Genomic DNA, 27,346 nt, shown 5'->3' on the forward strand with positions numbered 1-27,346 from the left:
AGTATGTGTTCAGTCTGTCATCTTGAAACCGAAGGCCCCTCTCTTTGCATTTCTTCTGTCCTTTATCCCAGATTTTTCCCCTCCCCCAGCTCACCACAACTCCAAATACCTGGCTTAAGGTCTCAGGAAACTGCCAAAACTTCTTAGGGAAAAGGAACTCAAGAGCTGTTTGGTGTTGATTGGTTTCTGCCTCTCTCACCCTTGGGGTATCACTTCTGGGTTCTAAAGCCATGAATCCAGAGCCCAGCATCACCCACCCCTCCAAGGAGTCCTTTGCCCAAGTAGAGTCCAGCATGAATTTTGTGAAAATAGACTTTATTATAATAAAATGTCTTTTTTAAACAAATCCCCCACCATCCACACTCCTGGAGACCAAGGTGGGGGTGGGGGTTCAGTCAAACAATCTCCCACCACGGTGAAGGAAACATGCAGAGACTCACCCAGCCAGAGGGTGAAGGATGGGATGGTTAGGCTAAAGGGAGGACCCCGACCCACTCTCAACAGGGAATGTATGAAAATAGCTGCATAAATCTGTCCTTTCCTCAGCCCCTGGACTCCCACAGGGGCCAGAAGAAAACAATGCAAAAGAGAAGTTGAATCCAATGAGCAAAATAAGGCAAACCCAACTCCTGCTTTCTGTCCCCTGGTCCCCGAGGTTTTTAGGGATGGGATGACACTGGGGCCAGGAGGCCTGGGCAGGGAGGGGGTGGAGCATTGTGGGGCGGGGTTAGGCCCGCTTTGGCATGGCCTTTCTCCTTCCCGGACCTGTGTGCAGTGGAAGCGAGATGGAGGAGCTGGACTGAGGCACTGAGTATGTACATATATACATGGCTCCGCCCGCGGCACTGGGGAGACTCCAGTGCCAACTTTCCTTCAGGGGAGGGAAGACATGATGAGGAGGAACAGGCAGGCCCCTCTCTCCACCCCCCAGGGTCCCATCCTGGGAGTAGGAAGGGCCAAAGGAGAAATCAGCAGAGTGCACTGGGAAACGAGGAGTCAACTAGGTGGTGGACTGGAGTCAACAGTCTGGGGTCCAGTCCTGCTCTGAGTGGGTGCTCAGTGACACTGGCCACTGTAGGGCTCAGTTTACCCTCTTGGAAGAGGAAAGAGCCCATCTGGAGGGCTCCCCCCGTGAGGACCCGTCTAGCTCCCACCTTTGCCCAGTCTCTCTGATTCCCATCCAGTGTTCAGTCGGGGAATGGGAGTGCTGGGGCCTCCCTGCCCAGCCAGGACAGGTTCCTGGCTATCTCTGGGGTCCGCTTCTGCCTGCAGGATGGGCCACAGCTTCACTCCTTCTTCCCAGAGCCCAGTTTCCTGAGGAGCTGCTTCCCTTTGGAGAGGAGACCCCATACCTTCTCAATTGTGCCCTGGGGCTCCCCCAGTTCAGTCCTGGAGGGGCTTCCAGGGCTAGGGGCACGATGCCAGCCTGGGGGCACTGGAGGCCCTTGTGTCATGCTGACCCAGTCCTGGAATGTGAGAAAGGGAAAGGTCAGGGCTGGTCCCTGCCCCACCCTGACCCCTTTCTTTGCAGCCTCAGGTGTCCAAACCTCGAATGTCACCAACTCATGGGCAAGAACCAGAGCCTCACCATCCCGCCACTGTCCGGGACACACAGAGCACAGAGGTGAAGGGGGGGGGGATGATGTCAACGCAGCATTGTGCTAGGAGCCCCATGGGACATGATCTCAGTTGAGCTTTGCTAACTTGTGACCCTGGGTAAAAGCCCTTTTCCTTCCCTGGGTCTTACTACAGGGTAATAGGCTGACAAAGCTCAAAAATTCTCAGAAATGACACTTGAGATGGGGGCCCTCAACTTCCTCTATGCCATCTCCACTCCCAAGAAAGGGAGAGCAAGGACAAGAATAGCTTAGCAGCTACTGTGCCCTCGGAGAAGGCAGTGCCTACAGCACCTCATAGGCACAAGAGCGTCCACACCAATCCAGTAGATGAAGGATCTTCAGGAAGTGAAGCCAGTGCCTACACCACATGGACAGAGATGGGGACGAACTCTCCCTTGAGTAGCCTCTGGGAGGACTCCAGGAAAGCCAGGTCCAGATGGGACTGTGGGGGTGGGGATGGGGGCATCACGCAGCCCTCATCACAAACTCTGGAGGCCGCCCCTTTTTTTAGGGTTTTTTCTCTTGTTGAATCTGCTCCTAGTTCTACTCATGACCCTGAGCTGCACTCTCTGCTCCAGACCCATCCACCCAGTGCTCCTTGGTGCCCTACAGATGGGGTTTGATGAAGAAGAAGCCACGAGGAAGCCACCCCCACCCATATTCCCACATCCCCACCTGGCTGTCCCGCACCTGGGACAGCCCTTGTCACCTCTTGTCAGGTTGCACGTCCTCCCGTCCTGCCTCCCATCTTCATACCCCCATCCCTGCCCAGAGCCTGGCAAGTTCCCAGTCAGAAGCAACCATGGAGCCCAGGCAAGACGCGAGGGTGCTGGGGGCACAGCCATAGGCCCCTTCCCTCAAGGCTGTGGGTGAGCTGCAGGGCCCGCCAGAGGTCTGCTCAGACCTGGGGGTTGAAGCGTCGACCACCAAGGCCAACAGCCGGCTGGGAAGCCCCAGACCTTTCCCACTCCCTCCTGGCTCCCTCCACAACCCCCCAGGTGGGAGGGGATACTGGGGAACAAAAGGAGGGGGGTTCTGAGCCCCAGAGAAGAATAATTTGAAGTTACCTTTGAATTTCAACTAAAAGCATGTGTCTCATCTCCCTAACAGGTCTTAATGCAGAGGACAAGGGTGGGGAGACTATTATTACTGGTGACCTTAGGATGCCATCTTTCCATCACCAATAATAATCACAATATTATAATACCATAGTCATATAGTATCATAATACCACTGATGAGTCATAATACAGGTGTCAGGTAATGTTCTATAAGCTGCGTATGTTACAGAAAACGAGTCAGCTAACATACGACATCATTTGCTAAGATGACATGTACTCCTATGACAGCTCCCAGGGTAAAGGCAAGACAAGGGATCAGAGACGGGGAGGATGATCCCACACCCACATCTAGTCCACGGCAAGATCTCCCTCCCCCACTCCCTGGAAGACAATGGAAAAGCCAGGTCAGCTCCATTGGCAACAAAGGGTACTGTCTGGTTGGGGCAAACTGGGAAGCAGGGTCACATGGCACATAGGGGGCCAGTCCCCCCACTTACATGTTGCTCTCTCTACATATATCTATTTCCATCTAGCACTGGACTCTTCTCCTCCTCATTCTCTGAGAACAAGGAACAAAGAGAGGAGAGGGGTTATTGACAGGCCTGCATGCTCTCTGCCCAGTCACCAGGTGGCCCAGGTATGGGGTGGCTCCCACTTTGCATCTGCTTATGAAGTCCTGGGTTTTCTGGCTGGGGCTCGGCCTCCTCACCCTCTCCCTGCTCTCTGAACCTGGAAGCTTCCTTATATTCCACCCACCTCAAGGACAGGCAAGCTGTGAGAGTGAGAACCCAGGAAGCTGGGCCACTAGCTTCAAAAGGCAGTGGAAAGCCCAACAGGGTGAAAGCACCCGAAACCAGGGCTGTGACTGGCCAGAGGTGGAGGGTGGAGGGGTCCTTTTCCACAGGGCCCCTTCCCCTGCCATCAGCCCCAGAGTCTTGGCAGCTGGGGTCGGATGGCCTGGGGGACCAGGGTCATAGCATCCCTTCTCTGCAAACAGGGCTACATGCTGGGGGCAGGCTGCAGGGTCCCCCTCTGGTAGCAACTCAGCAGCTCTGCCCTGATCCCAGAGCTCAGCTGTTTTATCACCCTGGCTGTGCCTCTCCCACCACTGTCCTGTTCCCATCGCACCAGCAGGGTAGAGACTGAATGCTGAGTTGGGAACCCAGCTCCTCACTGACCTGACTCTCGGCCTGGGGAATCCCAGGCTCCTTATCTGGGCTGCCTGCTTCAGGCCCAGGTCCCTCCAGGAAGTTGGATGGAACTAGGCCCCTTTGTCCGTTCAGTTCCCCCTGGGGAGGAGAAGCTGGTGAGACTGAGACCGGAAAGACCAGCCTTGCCTCCCTGATCCTGAGGCCCCTGGAGAACAGCCTGGAGCCAACATCACTATCAAGAGAGGCACCTGGTCCATTTCTCCAGGACCCCTGCCCATCTCCCTGCCCCAGAGTTGGGGCTCGGTGTGCCCTCCCCCATAATGTTCTCACATAGTAGAAGCCATCATCATCCATGCTCCCAAACACGGTGATGACGTCCCCGGCCCTGAAGGGCAGCTCTGCCTGTGGAGAAGGCAAGAAGTAGGCGTCAGGCCCAGGAGGCCCTGCCGCCACCACCACCACCACCAGGCAGTACCTGAGGGTCCTCACCTCCACGTCCATGTTGGGGGAGTTCTCCCGGGGGTCGTAGTCAAATGCAGCCACCATGGGGCGGGGAGCTTTCAGGTCCGCAGAGGGAATCAGCTTGGAGGGGCCTACAGAGGGAAGGGAGAAGACTCAGGACTCGGGACTCAGGAGCCCCCACTCCGTACTATCCTCTACACTGGAGGCCTGAGGACCCTCTGTTCGCCACCACCCTACCAGTTGTAGCCCTTGGGAGGAGGCCAGAGAAACTGCCCCACCCTCCCTCTTTCCCCTAACACCCCCGCCCGGGGATGGCCCCTCACCTGGACAGGACTGGACAGGGCCTTCTGAATCTGCTGTGGAGAGAATGTGCCTCTGAGCCTCGTCCTGCCCTTGGTCTTCATCCCAGACCGGGAGTGGTCCAGGGCAGCGAGGAGGCTCACCCTCACATGAAGAACGCAGGAGGGGAAGGAGGCTCAGAGAACACATCAGCCCAACACATTTGTTCAGTAGTGAACTAAGGCCCAGAAAGGGCAAGTGGCATGCTCCACACTGCACAGAATTTACAGTCAGGTGCTTTGGGAACCCAAGTCCTGGTAAACCAGCCTCAATCCCCACCAGAACAAAGGCCCCTACTGGAGGGGATGGATGTGACTGGAGGTCTGCTCAGAACTCCACACATCTCCCCAGAGACGCAAGCCATGCCACACCACTCCCAGTCTGCACATACCATCATGGGAACCCAAGGGAGAATGTGGTCTTACCTTTCTTGGAGCGGCGGGGCTTGGGAGGAGGCCCAGGTGTGCGGGCTGTAGAGTACACAAAGGGACCGTTCCCTGATCCAGGAAGGCAAATGGATATAAGAGAGAAACTGAGGCAGGGGAAGTGGGAAGAACAGGACACATTCTGGAATCTTCTTTCAGGGCTTTCTGAGCATGTTTTTTAAGGCCCTCATCTCACGTCCCTACTAAAAGCTCCACCCGTCACCTAGGACCCGAAATACATGGCTGGTATCATGGCATCCTGCTAAACAGGTCATTCCTGGGGCTCCTAAACAGATTCCATTCCATGTGGTGAGACCAAGGGGATGGCCACACTCCCCTTGGTCTCTCTGAGGCTCCAGTGGCTATGCTAGATAGACTCTGGGTATGTAGGCATCCAGCCATCCCAGACAGGCAAATTACTCAGAATGAGTCAGTTTGGAAATGGCGTGGTAAGAAGTAGATGAGGGACATACCTGAGCCCTCAAGGACAACATCTGGAGATAAATAACCCCGCTGGAGTAGCTGCTGTCTCCCTGCAGGACTGTCCACAGCCACCTCAGCCACCATGTTGCAGGGGATGTAGCCCATCCGGCCCCCACATTCACCCTGGTAGAAGCCATCGGCATCCTTGTCCCCAAACACCTGGAGGCAAAATCTAGTTGTCTCAGGAGGCTAGTTCAGCTCACTCCCTGCACCCCCCAGGCCCTGAACCCAGCAAGCATCCCACTTGGAACCACAGAAGAATGTTTTCTCTTCTGAAGGCCATGGGACAGAAAGGACAGGGGAGCAGCAATGAATCAAAATCAGAAGGAGAAAAAAAAGCCCTTCTGCATCATCATCATCATCACTGTCAGAGACTTTCCCTCCATGCACCCGGATGGGATCTCCCCAACTTCAGAGAGTCAGCAAAAAGCTTCAGTCAATACTTAGAGGAACAATAAAAATGGTAATGTTAACAACAAATCGTCACTATGCTATGGCAGGTTTAGCACAATATGGGCATCAACTCATTTACTCCACAGACAACCCGAGGAATGACACACTGTGTCATTCCCACTCTACCAATGAGGAGGCTGAGTGCCAGAGGGGTTAGGTACTCTACTCAAGGCTAGCTCCACAGCTCCACAGACATGGCAGGTCTAAACCCCAAAGCTGGCTTCAGGGGCCATGTTCTCCCCACCCCATCCCCAAGCTCTGTGATATCACCAGTGGAGAGAAGAGGGCAGAAGCAGGACATTGGCTAAAGTCTGGAGCTCTGGGCCCAAGGGGTGTGTCAATCACCTTCAGGATCTGGCCCTCCCGGAAAGGGAGCTCCTCTTCGCCAGCGTCAGGGTTGGGTGACATGGACACGGGGTCATAGTCAAACAGAGCCACAAAGAGCCTGACAGGTAGGTCCAGTGCTTCTGGCGGGCCCCTCGGTGGAGCTGTGGAGAGGATTGGACAAAGGGCAGTGACTCAATGAGCTCCATGGAAGAGGTTAGGAAAGGCTCCCTCAGGCCTAGCCCAGCCCCCAGTAGAAGCTCACCCAGGTCAGTGGCACCTGGCCTGGGCACCCGGGCCCCTCTCTTCTGGGGTCCCCTCCGCCCAGAGCAATCCTGCCCTCTGGGCTCGCCAGCCTCCGTTGTCTGCAAAGACAGGGCAACAGATGGCAGAAGTGACACACCATCCCCCTGTGGGCCCGCACTCCCCCGGTTCTGCCCCAGCAGCAGCGTAAGCAGCACAGCAGAACAGGAGCACAGCATTCCTCTCAGGGGCCTCGGCCCAGCCTCATGGAGACATCAGACACCCCTACAGAGGCAGGAAGGGCAGGAGGGGAGGCCCCAGCCCCGGCCCCCCTAGTGGATGAGTGCAGTGGAGGGGACTGAGGTGGCCGAGGAGCATATGAGAAGACAGTCTCTGTCAGCATCGGGGCTGGTGACTCTAGACATGGCATCACAGTCACTGTCCTGAAGACATAGCTAGCTATGCAGAGAAAAGGGCCACGCTGCCTGAAGGTAGCAACTGGCGACCAGTGACAACAGAATATTGTGCATCCCGGTTCCAATCAGCAGAAGCAGCAAAGCAGTGGAATGCGAGTGGCAGGAGGCAGGTGAGGCAGCCCGGAGGCCCTGCCCCACCTCTGCTGATGAAGGTGGCAGCGTGGAATGGGAGTGGCTAGTGGGCAGCAAGCAGGGCCACCAGGCGGCAGCAGGAGGGGGCTGCCCAGCTTGGGGAGAGGGCACAGACCCGGGAGGATGGCTCCTTGGCTCTGCCAGTCGCACTGCGCCCTCTCCGCTCTGGCTCCCCTTTCTCCCAGGCTGGGAGGCGTGGGGAGGGATGGGGGCCTGAATTGACCTTCAGAGGCCCTCTGGGCCTTGCTATAGGTGCTGTGCCCCAGGCCTCCCCATCTGCCGGGTAACAGGAGCTGGTGATGCTGATGCCCCCGCTGCCTGCTTCCTGCTCGTCCTCAGAATCGTATTCAATGCTGATTTCCAAGCACTTCGGGGAGAGGCAGCTGGACAGTCCAGATTCTGGGGCCCGGCCGCGGTGGCACCTCCGGGAAGGGCCCAATCGCCCTCGCCCACCAGCCTCTACACCACTCCTGGTGCCCTCAATCACAGGGAGGACACTCCTGTCCCGGGGGAGGCCTGGACGTGCCGAGGCCTGGGGCCCGCCGCCATTGCTGAGAAGCCGACTGCAGTGTTCTCGGGGGTCTGGAGGTCGCCGGCGGTTTAGGGGCTTCTCTGGGGAGCTACCTCCTCTCCTCCGGCAGCTTCCACTGACTAGTCCGGATTGATCCTCCAGGTAGTCCCTGGCCCTGGAGGGCTCAGGAGACAGGGGACACAGGCCAGGTCCTTGGGGCTGACCCCTGTCACAGCCCAGCCCCAGCAATGCAGGTTCAGGTGGGCCAGGGTCTTGGGAAGGACAGCCTGCCCCTGGCTTCCCTTCGTCGTCCTCGTCCTCCTCTTCCTCCTCTTCGGGGATGCTAAAGAGCTTCTTGCTGCAGAACTGCTGGAGGGGCAGCTCCAGGATCTGCTCCAAGATCTCCTCATCGCTGTCAGTCTCACAAAAGAGGTCAGGCTGGGACTGAGGATGGGGAGAAGAGAGCAGCAGGGAAGAGAGGTCCGTGGGGAAGAGGAGAGAGCTGTGCTCTTTGCCCTTAAATGGGGGCAGGGGTTAGGGCAACCCTAATGGCCTCCCTCAACTTCCTCCAAGAGGAAGCAAACAGAGGGACAGTGGCGGGCCCAAAGTCAAACACATGTTTAGGCAGAACCAGAGGAAGATTCAGGGAATACACCCAAGGATCTGGCTCCAGCCCCTGAGGGGCAGAGCATGAGAGAGCAAGCCATTTGTGCCTGTCATAGTGGGAGGGCCTCCCCATCCCTCCCAGAGGCTCTCAGATGGCACCAGCTTCCCCTGGTCGGGGTGCTACATCGGGCGAGCTAGAACGAAGTGCAGATACAAGCTCTCCTCCCCTCCTTTCTTCCTAGTAGGGCCAAGGCCCATCCTGGGCCTCTTCATGTCTGTTGCTTAGGACAAGGGCCCAGACCACACACCTAAGATGTTGCTGGCACTCAGTGGTGACTGGAGCAGTTGCAGACACATGGGGTAGCCTTGGAGCCTGAGGTCTGGGGCCCACCAGCCCCTCCCCACCTCGTTACCTTGGCCCCATTCTCCCTGGTGTTGTTGCCAGCAACCTGCTTCTGGAAAGAGCAGGTCCTAGAACCCAGCTCCAAATCATCCTCCTCCTCTTCCTCCTCCTCCTGGATGTCTGACAGGTCTGAGTTACGGCCATGATCCACAAGGGAGTTCACTAGGCGAACCCCAAGCTCTGCCATGTCCTCTTTCTGCAAGGAGAGAGACAAGGAAGATAAGGAGGTACGGGGTGGGGACCCAAGACAGGGTCAGCCCCTAGCCAGAGTAAGAAAGGGTTCCTTGGCAGAGGGAAGAGGCATGCTCAGAGTTGGGGGGTGGGGGGCGGTGCAGTGGGGTGGGGATGGAAGCCAAACAGGAGAGAGAATCTGGGAAGAGAAACATAACAAAAAAATAGAAACACTTGACACAAAGGTGCTAGAGCCAGAGCAGAGAAGAAGACAAGTAAAGAGGGCAACCAAATTTGGGAGAGAAGGGCTGGGGCTGTGGCTCAGTGGTGGAGCACTTGCCTAGCATGTGTGAGGCACTGGGTTTGATCCTCAGCACCATATAAAAATAAATAAATAAAATCCAGGCATCGCGTCTATCTACAACTAATATTTGTATTTTTTTTTTAATTGGGAAGGAGGCAAAGGGAAGGTGCAAGCCCTGATTCTATGAGGTGGCACAGTGTGTCTCCAAACCCTACCTCAGCCCTGGGTCTCAGTCCTGGCCTGGGATCTCCTCCGCAGCAGGTCTCAGTATTTGGCATCCTCTCGGCCGGTGTTGCCTGAGTGGAGTAGGCTGTGGAGCTGGCCTCTCCTGCCGTCCACTCGGCCTCCTGCTCAGCCAGGGAGAAAGCTACGGGACCAGGGCCTCCTTCCCCCAGGGTTGGCTCGCTGGCCCTCTTCTCCTCTGAGGCACACAGGACAGCTGCCCCAGCCTCCTCCTGGAAAAAGCAGAGCACTGAGAAAGGGCCCAAACCTGGGGCCCTTCTCCCAACCTGCACCTGCTTCCCCTCTGCCCAGACAGGGTACCTGGGAGCAAGGGGCTGGTGGTTCCTCCTGGGGTCCTTTTGGCATCTCTCTGGAAGGGCTTGCTGGGGGGCCTCCTGGGGGATCTTGAGTTCCATGGGGGGCAGGACACCAGAGGGGAGAGCTGGGGTCCCCAGGCCCTGGGGAGGCTGGAGCAAGGGGTGTTCTGGCCTCTGGGCTTGGTCGTGGTGAGGGGCAGGAGACCCTGGCTGGCAAGCAGGCTGGAGTCAGGGCTGGAGCAATAGGGGCCGGAATGGAGTCGGCCGACTCTCCGTGGGGCGACATGGTCCGCACAACCACCTTGTGGCACACCTGGAGCAGCTGCAGCTGGGACAACTCCACCAGCACGCTGCCGGCTGTGGGTGACGCCACCTCCATGATCTGCAGGGGAAGGTGCACAGGAGGAGAAGATGAGGCCGAAACAGCCAATGTGATGACAATGACAACACTGGCACCCGCATCCTGAGGGGCACTGGGCCAAGCCCTTCTCATGCCTTACCTCACCCAGGCCTCCTGGCCGTGTGGCTCCAGTGGGGGAGCAGTTTTCAAATCCTTCATATGCTACTCTTAAACCCATGCTCTTAACCAATCTTCCACTTAGTGCCCAAATGCCAAGCACTGGGCACCTGTGCAAGGCCAGGGAGACTAGACCTTGAGCATGGGACCCACATCCTGTCCCCAGGGTACAGGCAGGTGGGGTCCCCAGGTCATACCTTCTGCCCATCAGCATAGATGGCATAGCCTGTGACTCGGACGCCATTGGAGGTGCCAGCAGCATCGATGGTGACTGGGAGCCAACTAATGATCAAGATTCCAGGGGAGGGCCCTGGCTCAATCTGTACATCCAGCGGGGCATCAGGAGGGCCTGAGGGAAGTGGGGCACAAGATCCAGAAATAAAGGATACTTCCTGCCATAGATTTCAGCCCAATCTGCCACTCCCCTGAAAACACAAATAAGGCCAGTCTCCTCTGCTGCCATCACACCTCCTAGGTGTTACAGACAGGGGTGCCCGCACCTGCATACCTGCTGGGAGCGTGGTGAACTGCAGGGTGGCAGCCCGCTGGTCTGGCTTCTCCCAGCCTGGTTCCCAGGACCCTCGGGATGGGAGCTGAGCCTCCACTCGGGCCTGATACAGTGTGCCAGGCCGCAGGTGGCAGAAGGTGGCCCAGTAGGTGCTGGGGCGGGCAGATGGGCACTCTTCCCCATTGAGGTAGATGGCATGGGCCAAGTTGCTATTGCCGGGCACCCAGGTGATCTCAGCGGACGTGGCTGTCAACCGATGGACCCGCAGCTGGCTAGGTACCACCCCAGCCCGAGCACCCAGGGCCAAGCAACAGCGCAGAGGGTCGGAACTGCCCCTGCTGGTCAGGGCTTGGACAGAAACATGGAGGGGCCCGGCCTGCAAGTCCAAGTTCTCAAGCACAGCCTTGGGAGGTGCCCCGGGCCCCAGAGCCTGACGCAGCTCCCCGTTCACGCTGATATGGAAGCCACGTAGTTCCACACGTTCAGGAGGCAGCTCCCAGGCCAGCACCACACTGTGGGCCAGCTGCTTGAGGACCACCAGATGGCGGGGATAAGGCACAGCTGGAGGCTCGCCCAGGCCCTCCGGTGGGGGGCTCAGACTGAGCTCATCCCCGGCATCCTCCTCGGGTCTGGGCTGGCTACGTCCCCCGCTGCTCTGGCCCCCGCTACTGCTGCCACCCCCACCTCCGCTCAGGAAACTGAGTTCAGGGCCTGAGCTGTGGGACAAATCGGCCAACTCCGGAGGGAGAGAGGTCAGGAGGTCGTCATCAGACACACGCTCTACAAAATTGGAAGGGACCAGGCCCCTGCGGCCATCCATGAGCTCCCCTGGCAGAGGGAGGGCAGGAAAAGGTAGGGAAGGGGAAGACAGACAGAGAGGAGGTAAAGAAAAACCAGTCCAATAAATGCATTTTAGCAACGGCCAGTGGGTGATCTTAATTAAGTATTTAATCCAATCAACATTTACCTGTCAGTGCTTTTAAAAGACAGAAATAGGCAAAGTCCAGATTAGAGAATTATTGTTGGTTTGCATATTTGAAACAATAGTATTTTGGTTATACAGGACAGCGCTTCTTAAATTTTAACATGTATATGCGTCAATAGCAGATTTGTTGAAATGCAGATTCTAAATCAGTTAGGTCTGGGTGGGGCCAAGATTCTGCATTTCTGGCAAGATCTCAGGAGATGCTGGTGCTGTAAGGACATAGGAGAATATCCTTGTGCTAAAGCAGTGCATGTTCAAGTATTTCTAGGTAAGATGTTAGGATGTCTACAACTTGCTTTAAAATCATTTTTTGACCTACATATGGACAAAGCAAATGCGGTAAAGTATAAACAATTGTAAAATCTATAGGTGTTCGTTGTACTATTCTTTGATTTTTCTACCTATTTGAAAACTTTCATATTAAAAAGGTTTTTTAAAAAAACTTTGGATTGTGCAGAGGGGAGTGAGGGGAGGGAAGATGTATAGGATGGGAAGGACGGTGGAATGAGACAGGCATTATTATACCCTACATACAAGTATGATTATACTACGGTTGTGACTCTGCATCATGTTCAGCCAGAGGAAGGAGAAGTTGTGTTCCATTTGTGTACAATGTGTCAGAATGCATTCTACTGCTATGTAGAACTAATTAGAACAAATTAAAAATTTTTTAAAAGCCAAGCATGATGGTGGACACTGCAATCCCAACCACTGTGGAGGCTGAGGCAGGAGGAACGCAAGTTTGAGGCCAGCCTGGGCAACATAGTGAGATGCTCTCTCAAATTCTTTTTAAATTTTTTTAAATGCATTGAGTTCATAGAAAATAAAAAAATAAAAATGTACTCAAGCAGTGAAAAAAAATTTTTTTTTAATGGCTGGAGGTGTTGTTCAGTGCGCATGTATAAAGCTCTGGTTTCAATCCTCAGAACCAAAAAAAAAGAAGAAGAAGAAAATGAAATTCTGCTGATTGGAATTTTGCAGTGAGTTTTAAACAAAGGGAATGCATTTTTAGAAACAACAAGATAAGTGCCAGAGAAGAGTCACTGTGGGTTCTAGAAGGGACCAGGACCCACAGAAGTCTACGTCTAGGAGCATGGCCAGCAGTCAATTCAGGCAGTGATCAGCAATGAGTTTTTGACCTGTGTCAGTTCTCCTTTTAAAACTCAATGAGAGTTTTTAAAACATTTGTTTGAGGGATGTTAATGGAGAAGGAAGCTGGACCCACACACACCATGTCCTAGCCAATTTAAAGAAGGAAATAACTTTTCAGGGAATAGACAGCTGATGGCTGTAGGGCCTTACTGGGAAGAAGCAGAAGCCTGAGCCAGGGCTCCAGGCAGAGGACCGATATCATCAGGGCTGAGTTACAGGGCATCTGGGAGTTTTCCCCACAGTGATTTGTGCGTCTCTCTCTCTCTCTCTCTCTCTCTCTCTCTCTCTCTCTCTCTCTCTCTCTCTCTCTCTCTCCTTTATACTTTGAGAAAAATAAAGGGAATCTGAAGAAATAATAGGGATTCTCAATAAGTTAGATAATATAATAAGCCCTGTAATAGGTTGAATAGTGGCCACTCAAAAGTATGTCCATGTTCTAATCCCTGGAACCTAAGAATATGACCCTAATAGCAAAAAAACATCTTTGCAAATGTAATTAAGAACCTTCAGGGCTGGGGATGTGGCTCAAGCGGTAGCGCGCTTGCCTGGCATGCGTGCGGCCCGGGTTTGATCCTCAGCACCACATACAAACAAAGATGTTGTGTCCGCCAAGTACTGAAAAATAAATATTAAAAAATTCTCTCTCTTTAAAAAAAATCTTAAAAAAAAAAAAGAACCTTGATATGAAATCATCCTGTATTATCTGGGTGGGTCCTAAATTTCATAATTGTCCTCATAACACACCAGAGGAGAGACACTCAGAGAAGAGGAGAAGGCAATGTGACCACAATTGCAGAGATTGGAGTGATGTGGCCACAAGCCAAGGAACACCTAGAATCACCAGAAGCAGAAAGAGACAAGGAATGGATCTCCCCAAGAGCCTTCAAGGAAGTACAGCCCTGCTGACACCTTGGTTTCAGATTATGGCTTCCAGAAGTCTGTTGTTTAAAGCCCTAGGTGGGTGGAGATTTGCATGGCAGCCGTAGACAATTAATAGAGCACGGCATTAAGCAGTGTGGGATGAAAGCATCCGCACACTACATGAATCCACAGCTTGCAAGACCAAAGCTGAAGTCTGGGCCAGAGTTGGGCATGTGGGCTGTGAAGCTCATGCCACGGAGAACAGTACAGCTGGGACCAGACAAAGCAGTCCCTTACTAAAGCTGGACAAGGAATGTGGTGTCCTGCACCCAGTTGTCCACATGGCTCTATCCCAGTCTCCCCTAGGCTGCAATAGTTCAAATTCCAGTAATTTGGGATAAGGTAATACTTATGCTTCTGCTGTTGCCCACCCCCACCCCTGAAATTTTTTTTCTTTTCATAAAAAAAGTACTCTTGTGGGGCTGGGGCAGGGGCTCAGGAGTAGAGCACTCACCGAGCACATGCAAAGCCCTGGATTCAATCCTTAGCACCACATAAAAATAAATAAAATAAAGGTATTGTGTCCAGCTACAACTAAAAAATAAATACTAAAAAAAAAAAATTACTGTTGTCCTGGAAGCTATTTAATTCTGCTCTTGGAACCTACTCCTATGGAGAGTTTAGCTGTTTGGGCCATGAAGTCAGATACCATTATTCCCAGTTGCTACTTGTATAAAGGGCCCAGGGGAAGGTCTGAGCAGATTCCAAAGCTTTCCGTGTTCCACACTCAGATCTGACCCCCTTCCTAAATCTTCACACACAGGAGACCCCCGACTCCATTGCCCTACCTACATGTCATTCCAGTCTCTACCCTCCCTACTGCTAAAGGACACAGTCTGGTACCTGGGCCAGGACCACTGTGGAGGAAGCTCCCAAGGTCATTCCCTTCTGCAGGCTCTGCCATGTGGCCTAGTCTCAGTGGAGCATCTGCCTCAGTTGTCTGATGAGCTCTGAGGCTCATGCCCTGTCTGGGTTCTGACACAAGATTACCATGTGCTAACACTTTCTCCTGGGATCTGCACCCTGGTCCCTCCTCCTCATACTTAACTGGAGTCCAGCATCAAATCTATGCTACATGCCTGGCCTCAAGTATCACTACTGTTAAATAGTGCCATACTCTTTCTACTGGCACTAAAATTACTCTAACACAAATCTCCTGTGACACTCTGTTCATTCTCTGGACAGAGTAGTATGCCCTGACCTGTCCTGCACAAAACCAGACCCCTTTTTTTCCTCTTTTCTCACTGGCTGTCAGATCTCTGTACGCCTCTTAACTGAGTCTGAAGAGTTATGGTGGACTGAGCATGTTGGGGAGTGGAGATGGATGGATGGAGGTCTTAGGAACTGGGGCTTAAAGACAGGGAAATGGACAGAATGAGCCCTAATACTGTCCTACCTTCAAAAAATCCATCCTCGTCCATGTTGCCATAGATGTAAATGTACTCTCCAGCTGTCAGGGGAAGTTCTGCCTCTGGATTCTCGTTGGGACCCTCAAAGGGATTGTAGCTGTTGGGGAGGTGGCAAGGAAGAAGAGGACAGAAGAAACCTATTGTATCTCCATGCCTGTCATCTCTCCCCATGCATTGAACCTTTATGAAGACATGCTTTCCACCTTAAGACAAGTAGAACATTCACTGCACCCACCTTGGCTCAACTAGGTTTTGAAAATATGTCCAACTGGGGTCCTTCCCACTCCCACCATTTCTAAAGGTCTGTCTCCACCCAACTCACTCCTCCCACACACTCCAAATGCTGGTAGGGGAGAAGCAAGGGTGAGGGGCTCACCTATAGCGAGCTAGGAAGACCTGGATCCTGGCTGTTCCTGGGTTGCCCTCCGGGGCTGCTGGGAGCTGGGACACACTGTCCACCTCTAGCTCCTCCACCTCACTGGCTGTGTCCACCTGGGGGTAGACAGAAAGGGCTAGTTCCTCTCCAGGACCCAGAGCCAAAGACAAAGCAGGCATGTTCCAGACTGGACCAGAGGAAGACCCACTGCTTTGATAAGGGAGAGTGAGCGCACACATGCTGGCAAGACCAGGAATAACAAGAACCCGATGTTTTCTAAAGGTGCACCCAGTTGCCCTAAGCACGGGGAGTAGGGACAATCTGGACCCCTCCCTGAGTCCTGGCCTCTGCTGAACCAGCCCAGTAAATAAGGGTGCTCCCCGCACCTCAGAGGGGGCCAGGCCACACTGGTGTAGAGAGTGGACATCAATGGCAGTTTGGCTCCTTAAGATTAATAACTCAGCAAAGCGTCTTGATTGTAAAGAGCTGAAAGCAAGGAGGCAGAAGGGGCTGGAGAAGTCCCTGACTCTAGCCAGGGAACAGTGTTCAGTCCTGGAACTCAGAACTTCCTGGCCACTGGGTCTCCCAGTGGACAGTCCCTCCACCACCAAATCCCAAACCAGCACCACCATTCTATCCCACAAGGGGGCAGCAGAGGCCCGGGGCTGGGTTTTACCCCTTTTGAAACCTGGTTAGCAAGGCTGCTCCTGACCTGCTCCCCTTCACTTTGGGGAATTTGTGGGTAGGAAAAAGGGATGGCATGATTAGAAGAACTGTGAGTGATGCCCAACAACCTAGTAATGGTAACAGTTTGCCTCATATTAAGCATCTACTAGGTGCCCGGCACGGAGGCACTTTTCCTTATATTTTTTTTTTCCACGTAATCCTTTCAACTTTAGAAAGCAGATTTTATTATCCTCAATAGTCAGATAAGGAAGCCAAAGCCCAGAAAGGGTGAGTGACTTGTCTTAGACAACGATGGGATTTAAATCCCAGAAGCTGTACTCTTTCTTATACAACCATCTGCCTCTCTGCAGATGCTCTTATGAACAGTTTCATGTGGATCCTGGTGCCAAAGTGTCTCCTCCAACCAGCCCAGGACTCTAGGGCCTCCCTGGAACCCTAGGGGGTGGAGCTGTTGGGCCAGCCCTAGAGAGGAGGTATGGGCTCCTCCAGAGATTCCCCACCCATGGAAGGGATCCATAGCCCATGTACCTCCCAACTTGGGCCCAGAGGCCACCCAACTCCTAGGGTCCCCAGAAGAAGTCAGGGCCAATCTTCACTGGTCCATGCCAATGCCAGAACCCCAGGGCCCTCTCCCCAGCACTGACCTCTGGTGTAGGGCATGACTTGGGGCTGTTGTGGATGGACTCGGAGCGAGAGGAGTTAGAGAGAGACTCTGCCTTCTTGGCTGTCCGTCGAGGGACCCCAGTAAGGGTGGCAGGGGCAGGCTCGGAAGACTTTTGGGTGCAGCGCCCTGGTGAGCCCGGCGGGAGGTCAAGGTCTAAAGAGAAGATGGCACGTGGGCTTGGGATCTGTGGCCTGAGGAGGGACCAGGAAGATAGGGTGGAGCCTCCTGGGTATGGGGGTCAGGCCCTCCATAGCCGGATTTCCTGACTTCTTTAAGAAGGGAAATATTTGCTGGGAAACTTATTAAGCAGAGGTGTATGTTTTCACAGGGTCCTCAGATCAGCTTGCATTTAATTATTCCTTGCATTTAATTATTGCTTAGGCCTTAGCAAACTGTGGCCCAGAGAGGTTAAGAAATATGCTCAAAATCTCACTAGATGTTGAGTGGTGCTGGGATCAGCAGCTGTGACTGATCAGCCCCTTCCCACCAAGCCTGGACTCTTCCCAGGGCCTGCTACTGAATCCTACTGCCTAGCAACCAACTCCCAGCTATGTCCAGAGACATCCAAGCAGAGGAAAAGGAACAGTGGCCTGAGATGCCTGGGCCACACTTCAGGATAGGAACTCTTATGGGCTTTGTTTTTCCCGTCAGAGCTTGGCTCTAGCCAGGTCCTGGTAACTTTGGGGGAGTTACTGGCCCTCTCTGATTCTGAACTTCCTGCTCTATACAAAAGCCCCAGGCCTGGGGATTCCAGGCCACAAAGTTGCTAGGTCCCTTACCTTTGGGGCCAGACCCCCGGCAGGGCTGGGGGGTAGAGCAGCAGCAGGGGGGTGGTGGGTGGTCCCCCAGGGCACTGCAGCCCAGGGCAGAAGTGAGCAGATCCAAGGGGCCTGGGTGCAGACGAAAAGCCTGGAGCTCCTGAGCCAGGAGGCTGAAACGCTCCGTCTGGCTGCGGCACTGCTCCTCGAGCTCTCGAACCCGGGCCTGAGCCAAGACCCACCATGAGACACCAGCCGGGCAGAGCTGCCCAGCGCCAGCCTGTGCCAGCTCCACACAGCCTCACACTGGGCTTCAAACCACATCTACCCAGCTTCCCCTCCTGAACACCTTACCAACCCCTCATGCCCTGGATGGTGGCACTCCTGCTTCTGAACAATTTGCAGGCCAAAAGGGACCCCTCCCCCCTCATCACCACCACCAGTATCACCACAGGAGTTTTCTCAGCTCTCTCCCTTGTCACCCTCCCACAGTGACTCAAATCCCTGCCCTCTGAAGGGTACGTGAGAGATTCCACTCCACAGAAAGGTAGGGACAGCTTTGTGACAGGAATGGGCCAGTTCTCAGGAACTTTCCTCAGGTAACAGGAGAGTCCCTAGATCAGGGACTCTCCCCTGGCCACTATCACAAGGAACATGCGTCAATTGGTGATGAACTTCCTCATGGCCTGAGAGCCTCTACAGGAGGGAAGGGTCTGGGATGAGGGAATAGCCCACTTGTCCTGTAGGAACCCCAGCCCAGCTTCAGAGTTTGAGATCTACTATGGGACACATCCCCTCTGCTGGACAGGAGAGTTGGTACCACTTGGGCCCCGAGGGCAGGGATTTGGGAGAGGCATAGGGAGAGGATATCTAAAGGAGAGAGAGGCGTAAGGAGGTTGTACCTGCATGGAATCCAAGGTGGACTGTGGCAGAGAAGGGAAGTGCAGAGGAGAAGTTAGAACACTGAGCCGGAGGGAGGGAGGAGAGAGAGAGAACGGGGCCTAAAGGGACACCATCCAGTCAGCTCCTAGGCTAAACAAAAGGGCAGTTCACAGTGAAGGCAGCCTCTGGAGTGGATGGCAATGGGAGAAGGCTGCCACCAGACTCAGGAGCTCCTGTCCCTTTAAGCCCCTGCTTGAGAAATAGTCCAAAAATGGAAGAGATTCCCCCAGACCCTCCTACAACCCCACTCTCCCCCCCACTTCTTTACACTTCTTCTATCTGAAGTCCCCTGCCTTCCCCCAAGGTAGTGGAGCTGGTGGCCACCTCCAGGGACCCTACCTCCAGCAGCTGGACAGCCCCTTCATGTTCCCTCTTGGCTTCTGCCTGGGCCTACCAATGGAAAGAGGCAAAATACTGGTAGGGAAGGCTGGGGCCTAGGGGTGGGGTCAAGGGAGCATGAAGGAGGGAGGGAGGGAGGGAGGGAACAAACGAAAGGGGTCTGGGAAGGAGGAGGCTGAGGCTTTCTCCCTCCTGCACTCCCAGCCTGAGCCCCACCTTAGCAAAGGGAGAAGGGTGGGGAGAGGTTTCTCTTTCTGGAACATCCACTTCCTGGTTTCCCTCCTACCTCTCTCATGCTCCTTCTGAGTTTTAGGTTGTTGCTTTTGTTTTTGTTTTTGCCTGCCTCTTGTCTTCTACCCCTGGGGATTTTGGAATGTTAGGGTTCCTCTGGACACAGTGCTGGGCCACTTTATACTCCCTGTTCTCTCCTCAAGGGTCTAGTCACACAACGGAACACATGATGGCTCCAAAGGTCTCCGAGGCCAACTTCCCTAGAACTCCAGACTCCAGCATCCAACTGCCTACGGACACCCCCACTTGAACATTTAGCGCAGGACCCGGACTTGACAAAACAGAACTCAGAATTCTCTGCCCTTCAAAGCTGGCGCCCCGTCATCCTTCACCCCATGGGGAGTGAACAGCCCTACCTTCCCCAGGGTTGACTGAGCTGGGCCTCAACTGGAACCCCACAGTGAGTCTTGTCAATTCTGTCTCCAAACTATATTTCCCATGTATCCACTTGTTTCCACCTCCCTTGTCACCTGCACCCTGTTCCAGATGATCATCACTTCCCTCCTGGACCATGGCCATAGCCACCAACATCTGATCACCTGCTCTATGCTGTTCCCACTGTCCGTTCTGCCAATTATGAATCAGACCATGTCACCTCCCTGCTGAGAATTCAACAGATCCTAACCATTCATAGAACAAAAGAGCCAAATTTCCCCCAGTGTCTAAGGCCCAACTCCTGCTACTCTGTCAGTCCCCAGTATCCTCTAGTCACATTGCTTTGGGGCCCTCCCCCCAGCTCCTCCCTACCAGAGCATTTGTACAACTATCCCCCCTACCTGGCCTGCTCTGCCCTGGCTCTCCTGACTGACACCTTCTCATGTCTGGGTTCTTAGCTCAATTGTCACCTCCTCAGGAAGGCCTTCCCTGATGACCTGTCTAAAGTGGCTCTTCATCCCATCCCAGCCCCTTCTTGTCACATCACCATTGTGCGCGTTAGTATCTGAAATCATCTCATTCATGGGTCTGCTTATTTGCTGATTGGTCAGGAACCAACCAGGTCTCTGTTTGCTGTTGTCCCCCCCCCCCCCTAGTGCCTAGCACAGTGTCTAGTACACAGTGGGTGCTCAGTATATGCTTGTTGAAAGAGTGGCTGGCAAAGCTGGGCCCCAAGCAGCCTACCACCTTCCTCACTCCTGCTCCCACCTGCTGCAGCCGTCGAACCTCCTCTTGCTTCTCCCGCAGGCTGAGCCGAGCCTGCTCATGCTCCACCTCCAGCTGCTGCCGCCGCTGGGCCACCTCCCGCATGTGCTGAAAACAAGACTCTAGGTCAAGGCCAGAGCCCCCCACTCTGCCACACTTCCACAGAAAATCTAAGGTGAAGGAGCCTCAGATACCATCTGCTCCAGATATCCTCTATCAAAAAGGAAACTGAGGGTCTGGGGTTGTGGCTCAGTGGTAGTGCACTAGCCTAGCATGGGTGAGGCACTGGGTTCGATTCTCAGCACCACATATAAATAAATAAAATGAAAGTCTATCAACAACTATATATATATATTTAAAAAATAAAAAAGGAAACTGAGGCCAAAGAAGGCAAGAGGTTGGCTGCACGGGGACAGGACCTCAGTCCCCAATACCCCACATAGGGCATATTCTACTATCTCGCTTTCTCCCTGTACCAAGGCCCAATAGCCCCCCACCACCACCACCTACAAAGCCTCCTCACCTTCAGCACCTGCTCCAGGCTCTCCAGCTTGCTTTGCAGGCCCTGGCTCTTTTGAAGGGCTGAGTCCCTCTCCTGCGTCACTCCCAGGAGCTGGCCCCTCAACTCCACATTCTCCCACTCAACCTGGCAAGAGGACATAGGCAGGGAGTTGGATGTGTGCACTTTGTCCCACCTGCTCCCTCACGGAGGAGAATACCCCAGGAGTACGTCCCCCAGGCCAGGAACAAGACCTCGCAGAGCAGAAGAGGTACCTGCTCCTTCTCTGAGGCTCTCCCACTGAGCCGAGAGTTCTCCTCCACCAGGCGGGCATTCTCATTCTGGGCTTCTCTTAGCTGCAGTTCCTGAGGGGAACAGTGGACCTCTGGAAGAGGGGCCCAGGACCCACATTCCTCTTTCTTCACATAGAGAATCCTGCCCTCCCAAGCAAGGCCTTCCTCCCCTGCTGGGAACCCGCTTCAGCCAGGAAAGAAAAGCGCCCCTGAACCCCTGAACAAGAGGAAAAGTGTGTTTTTAAGGATAAGTGGGATGGGAGCAAAGCTGAGGGAGCCCAACGTGCCCCTTGGCCTAGGGGAAGGGAGGAGCTGGACCTGGGCAGCCTCATGAGCTCACCAGCTCCTCACATCGCCTCTGCTTTTTCCGGGCTTCCTGCTCCAGACTTTCGCATTTCTTCCGCTTCTTGCTGAGCTCAGATTCCTGTGGGGTCAGAACCAAGGCCTGCACCTGGTAGAAGGCAGTTCTGCTCATAGCAGGTTGCCTCCAGCCCTTGACCTAGGACTTACCAGCTGCTGCACCCTTGGCTGTTTCTCAGGCTCCCCTAGGACCACGGGTGGGCTCTCCACATCCTCCTGAGGTGTGGCCTGGAAATGCCCAAGGACAGGGGCCTGGCACCTGAGAACAGGGCTCTAGGGAAGCCTGTCCCCAGCCCAGCCTACCTATGGGAGGTTCCCACCTCATGGCATGGTCAGCAATGAGAAACCTGCCAGGGAAGGGGAGGGAAAGGGTGCTGTCTGCTCACCCTCTCCCAACATCAGCTGATGAAGAAGTCTGAGGCAGTACCCGGTATACCCCAGCCATAAGTGCTTTGAGATCGTGGGACCCACGTGTGCCCTGGGAGATGGGTCCTTTATCCAGGCCAAAGCTTTCCCTTTTTAGCTTCCAGCAGCTGCCCTGCTCTGCACTCAATAACTGTCCTGAGTGTCCTTCAGCGACTGGCAGAGAATTAGGAGGCTGTGTGGGCCCCCAGGGATGTGGTGTTCCCAGAGCTAGGGGTTCTGGATCATCCAAATCTGGGCTTGGCCTGCAGCATTGGAAGCCTAGCCAGTCCCTCCTTCTGTCTTTCCCCAAGCCCACCCTATCGCACCCGAAGTGCAAACTTTTGGGGAGGATAAGTCTTGATGGAAGGGGCTCCCTCCGTGGGCCACCCAGAGGGACAAAATCTGAGCAAGCAGCATCCCCCACCCAGAGGATTTCATCACTACTGAGTCCCTCCTCCCACCCCTCTCCCCAGAAAGAGGCGGTCCTAGATGCTGCCCACCTAGGATGAAGAGCCAGATCTCTAGGTTCTGGGGTCTGGAGTTGGTCCCTGGCCCTCGGGGTAGGGGCTGCCTAAGCCCCTTGCTCAGTGAAGGTCACCCGTACCTGGAACCCGGTTGGATGCACTGCCACCCCCAGCTAGCCGGGGCCAGGCCTGGCCAGGCAGGCGCTGAAGGGGGCGTCCCCACTCTACTGCCGCTGCGGGAGGAGGCGGCGCGGGCTGGGCCCCGGGCGGCTGCCAGGGCAACCAGGGATTTGCGGCTGGGATGTACCACTGGCGGCGCGGCAGGGGCGGCCGGGCTGGCCCCGCGGGGAGCGGGCCTGCGGAGGGCGGAACCCCCGGGGGATTGGGGGGAGCCGCGCAGGTATGAGCTCCGGAGGCTCAGAAGAGACACTGCCCCTGGTCGGGAGGGTTCCCTAGACCCTAGGAATGCGCACGTCACCCTGGGAATGCATTGAGTACGGCTTTGATGGGGAAGTAGCGAGGAGATCCCCCGGTCGCCCCCACCCCTCATCTGCGCACACCCACACACCTGCCCTTGCGCCGGCTCTCACCTCTCCCGGAGCCCCCGGGGCTGGCGCCCCTGCTCTAGCCGGGGCAGTAGAGCCCGGGGGCCGGGGTGGCGGGGGCGGCTCCTGCTGGTTGCGCAGGGCGATCTGTCTCTGCAGCCGCAGCACCTCCCGCTGGGACTCGCGCAGCAACCGGTCGAAGTCCCGCACGTGGAGCCACTGGGGACCCTCCTGGAGTGGAGGACCAGGAGGGGAGTCAAACCTAATTAACCCCTACCTGCCCCCACACCATTCCGGGCAGAACCAGACCTCCACCTTGATAGAGGGGCTCAGATGTACTGCAACCTGCGCACCCTCCTGTGCATGCATGCCCGGTCATATGTGCTTGTGTACACAGCCACATGTTTCCACCAGCCGTTGTACAGACATTCCCAGCAACTCATTTACTGGGTGCGCGCAGTGTGCCCTCCACTAAATGTGCTAAATGCCTGGTGAACATTCCTTCACAAGTTTGTGGGTATTCATACCTCCAGACCCTACAGACCCACTGGCACACAGCCTTAAACCTTAAACAGGGGTCCTGGTCTGGGACTCTCGGCTCCACCCCCTTCAATTCAGGCTCCTTCTCCCCTCTCCCACCTGGGCCGTTGCCAGGGGAACCTCCTCCCCAGCAGCCTCCACCTTCCCGTTTCATTTGCATCTCATTAACATCTTGTCCACATCCCACAACCAGGCAGACTGCCCTGCTGAGTAGGGCTGAGGAAAGGGGGACACGGGCCTCCTCGCACCTTTCCCACCAGAGTAAGCCTGGCCTGCAGCTCCCTGCACTCCCGCTGCAAGGCAGCAATCTGCTTGTCCTTGGCCAGCAGTGCACTGGCTGTGTCACTGAGATCCCGGGCTCGCTGACGGGCTAGGGCCTTCCGGCAAAACTCCAAGCTGGCCCCTGGTCCAGGCACGGGAGCACTTACCTAGCCAGAGGAGGGGTAAGGCCAGTGGTCACCTGAGGGCTAGGGCACTTCTCCCATTCCTCAGCTTCTCCCAAAGGAGAATTTAAATGAAACCTGGCTTCCGGCTTCCACCCAGTCTGGGATAGCAGAAATCAGGCAGCCTCACTCCACCCCATCCCAACAGTCCCCAACCAGGACTAAAAGGGTTTAACTTCACATCTTAGTTTAGACCCAAAGGAGGCTGTTAATTTGGCTATCACTATGATGGATCTTGTCCCTGCCCCCACTCCAGCTCTGTACCTCCTGTGATTAGCTCAGCAGCCAGCACAGGCAAAGGGTAATCCAGAATTCTTCTCCCTGTCTGCTCAGGAACCTCCCACCCAGCCCTTCTCTCCCTCCTGTAGCTCCCTCACCAGGCCAACATTTGTCCTTCCTACCCTTAGCCCTTGAATTCATGCTTTTCTAGGTGCTAAGAGTTTATGACTCCCAAGTCCCAGCCCTTGAGGTCCAGCCCCTGCTTCCCCTCTTCCCTGGTCACCCAGCCTCAGCCCAGAAGTCTCCTGTCCTCACCACCCTCAGGTTTGTTTCCTGGAGCTTCCGGGCCCTCTCCTCCAGGCGCTTGGCAATGACCGCCAGTTCTGCGTTCTTCCGCTTCAGCCTCCGCACCTTCTCCTCTGTCTCGGGGAAGCTGCTCTTTCTCTGACAAGGGGTCAGTCAGAATTGTAGCATGTAGGGAGCACCCCATAGACCCATTCCTACTCTCAGGCTTGGACCAGAACCCAGGACACAGTGGGACCCCTAGCAACTCTGGGCAAGGGTTCACCCTCTCCGGGTCTTGGGACTGTGACATCTCTTGGAGAGATGTTCAAGGGGTAAGGGAAGACATTGAGCAGAGGGCCTGGCTCCAGCCAGGAATCAAGACCCCATTCACCGAGTCTCACCAGCATCTGGTTTTCCTCCTTAAGGATGGCACAGCGCTGCTGCAGCTCACCCAGGGCCCTCAGGAGCTCCAGATTGGGTCTGTCACCAAAGCCCATGTTCACCTTGGCCTGGCATGGGAAAGGACCAGGTACAGAGCCTCAGAGACCCATCCCATCCAATAAGCGCTCTCTGTGTGAAAGCATCTCCCCTCCATAGTCTAAGGAGACATGGAGATGAGAAGATTCTCTCCTATGTCCCAGGCCTTCAGAGAGGGGCACAGGGGTCTAGGAGAAGGGACCATCCCATCCTCCCTGCTCCCGGTGACACACAACTGTCCCCTGACCCCTCCGGGCCAGTGCCAGCTCAAGCTTCCACCCCCATTTCTCCAGACTGCTCTTGGTTGGTGAGTCCCCTGTCCTCTCCCAAAGTCCTGATCCCTCCATCTTCTACAGGAGCCTGCTCGCATTCACCCAGACCTTGTCCTCTGTGGCTCAGCCCCACACTGAGCCTTCTCTGTGAATCTTTCCTTGTACTCTGATTCTACCATACACGTTCACACCCCCAAAATCCCCCAGCCCTCTGAGGACAGAGACTCATGGAGGAGGAGGCACAGACAGACAGACTGTCAGACAGAGACACAGAGGGGCAGGGCCAGATATAGACAGACAGGTAGAGAGGACAAATAGTTAAAAAAAAAAAAATGGAGCCACTGAGATTCAAATCTAATGAAGAGAGGACAGATAGTCACAGAGACAGAACCTCGGACAAACAGACGGAGAAAAGAGGTGGGCAGCAGGGTTGCATATTTTGCTTTGCCTCCTGGCCAGCATGGGGGAGGCACAGCTTGCAGACCCCCCAGCCCTCCCCAATCCCCTTACCTTAGTCAAAGCCTCCACATCCTCATCCTTCAGCCTCAGACAACCACGACCAGAGATCACTGCTTGCTGCCCCAGGCTGGGCAGCCCAGCCTCTGCTCCTTCAGGGTCAATGCCCCCCATGGGCCTGGGGCTCTGGGCTCCCTCAGGCTCGCAGCTCTCCTCGGGCCTCAGTTCTCCAACCTGCAAAGCTGTCGGAGTGTCAGCAATGCTTGGGGCTCTGTCTCCAGGCTCGCCCCCCTGGCCCGGAGTCCAGCTCTGCCAGGCGGGCAGTGCCCAGGGTTCCATGGCTCCTGGGTCCCCAGGCTGAGGGAGGGTTGTCAGTTGCTCCATGGTACTGCCAAGGAACCCCAGAACCTAGGCCAGGGAACATCACCCAGCCAGGTGAGGGGACTTTCAATGGTCATGCCAAGCTAGACCCTTCCCCTCTGAGCTCTTGGCTTCACCGAAGCTCCATCCAAGGTTGGCTGAGCCCTTCCCCACCCGCGAAGCAGGCTGCAGAAGGCGTCAGGGCTGCCAGAGCTGGAGCTGGGGGTATGTTGGCTGGTGGTTGTGTGTGAGTGCTCGGGTATATGGGGAGGTGAGGGTGTCCCTGTGGGGGTGGGGAGGATGTGCCGAGGCCACCACCAGCAGTGCCTGGGTGAGGGTATGCGTGTGTGTGTCTCCAGGTCTGTCCCCTGCAGGTCAATGCTATCTTGTGTGTGTTTGGAGGATGGGTGCCCCCACTTGTGTGTGTTGAAGAGTGTGGTGCTGTATGTCACTGTCTGTGCCTGTTACAGAGTTGCCAGTTGTTTCTGCGTGTGGGGGTGTCTGTATTGCAGGGCTGTGGCAATGTGTGATGCTGTCACTGGTTGTATCTGAGTGTGTCAGTTTTGTGCAGCTGCGTGCATCGGTATCGGTGTGTGGCTGTCAGCATCTGTGAGTCTGGTCATCCATCATGACCCCTCAGCCTGGCTAGGGTCCTCAGGAGCTGTTGGGGGTGATCCCCAGTGGTTCCTTGTGGTCTTTTATCTCCGCTCCTCTCTCGGCTGCTGCTCACTCGCTTGCTGGGTGGCCGGGCTGGTCCTAAGGAGGCCTGGGTCGATGGGCTGCTTGCCTCATAGTCTCTGTCCCTGCTAGCCTCAGCTCGGGGGACTGCAGGGGTCCCTTACAGTCCCGGAGCCCGGAGATGGTGGGCGCGGAGGAAGGCTGAGCCTCAGAATGAGGGGGAGCGGGGGAGAGCCTGCCCACCCCTCCCCCTCCTCCTCCCCTCCCGCCCACCAATAGGAAGTCAGCTGCTGGTTTCCATGGCGATGGCGCTGGACTGGTGGGCTGGACCGGCTGGCAGGGTCGGGATAGAGGGAAGAGCAGGTTCCTCACGGGATGTCAGCTCAGCGCCCTCCACTTGTGGCCTCCGCACCCCTTGTCCCCATGTGCCCTCACACCTTCCTGGGTCCAAGCAGGCTGGAGACTGCTGAGATAGGTGGAGACGGAGACAGGAAGGATGTAACAGATCCAACCATGGAGAAGAGCAGGACCAGGAAACCCGGGATTTGAAGAAAACAAAGAGAAATGAAAGGATAAAAACGGGAAGATAGAAGCAGAGAGGTAGAAATCAGCTGAGAAAATTGCTTCAGCTTCCTCTGGCAGACCACATTTGGAAACCAA

General features: G+C 55.2%; 1 protein-coding gene across 9 annotated transcripts; it reads right to left on the reverse strand.

The window, feature by feature from the left end:
- Positions 1-298: 298 nt before the first annotated feature.
- Positions 299-26,917, reverse strand: Tspoap1 (TSPO associated protein 1). 9 transcript variants are annotated; one of them, XM_005321582.5, is made up of 32 exons: positions 25,703-26,917; positions 24,845-24,952; positions 24,474-24,602; positions 23,745-23,924; positions 23,002-23,187; positions 21,693-21,770; positions 21,523-21,606; positions 21,165-21,254; positions 20,914-21,036; positions 20,394-20,498; positions 18,960-19,010; positions 18,581-18,601; positions 17,700-17,904; positions 16,901-17,073; positions 15,570-15,685; positions 15,181-15,290; positions 10,727-11,554; positions 10,416-10,567; positions 9,706-10,083; positions 9,378-9,617; positions 8,698-8,883; positions 7,283-8,122; positions 6,582-6,681; positions 6,338-6,480; positions 5,530-5,698; positions 5,057-5,128; positions 4,616-4,648; positions 4,320-4,423; positions 4,161-4,232; positions 3,858-3,968; positions 3,177-3,238; positions 1,326-1,466 (listed from the first exon to the last, which is right to left on the reverse strand). In XM_005321582.5, exons 1-31 carry the CDS (start codon positions 26,030-26,032, stop codon positions 3,209-3,211), a joined length of 5,547 nt encoding a protein of 1,848 aa, XP_005321639.2. In that variant the 5' UTR covers positions 26,033-26,917; the 3' UTR covers positions 1,326-1,466; positions 3,177-3,208. The 9 variants fall into 9 exon arrangements, with proteins under 9 accessions (XP_040124964.2, XP_021579761.2, XP_077898431.1 ...); XM_040269030.2 differs by lacking the exon at positions 3,177-3,238 and having other exon boundaries at positions 299-1,466; positions 4,616-4,645; XM_021724086.3 differs by lacking the exon at positions 3,177-3,238 and having other exon boundaries at positions 299-1,466.
- Positions 26,918-27,346: the final 429 nt, after the last annotated feature.

Source organism: Ictidomys tridecemlineatus, chromosome 3 (assembly GCF_052094955.1).
Source record: "Ictidomys tridecemlineatus isolate mIctTri1 chromosome 3, mIctTri1.hap1, whole genome shotgun sequence".
Lineage (NCBI taxonomy): Eukaryota > Metazoa > Chordata > Mammalia > Rodentia > Sciuridae > Ictidomys > Ictidomys tridecemlineatus.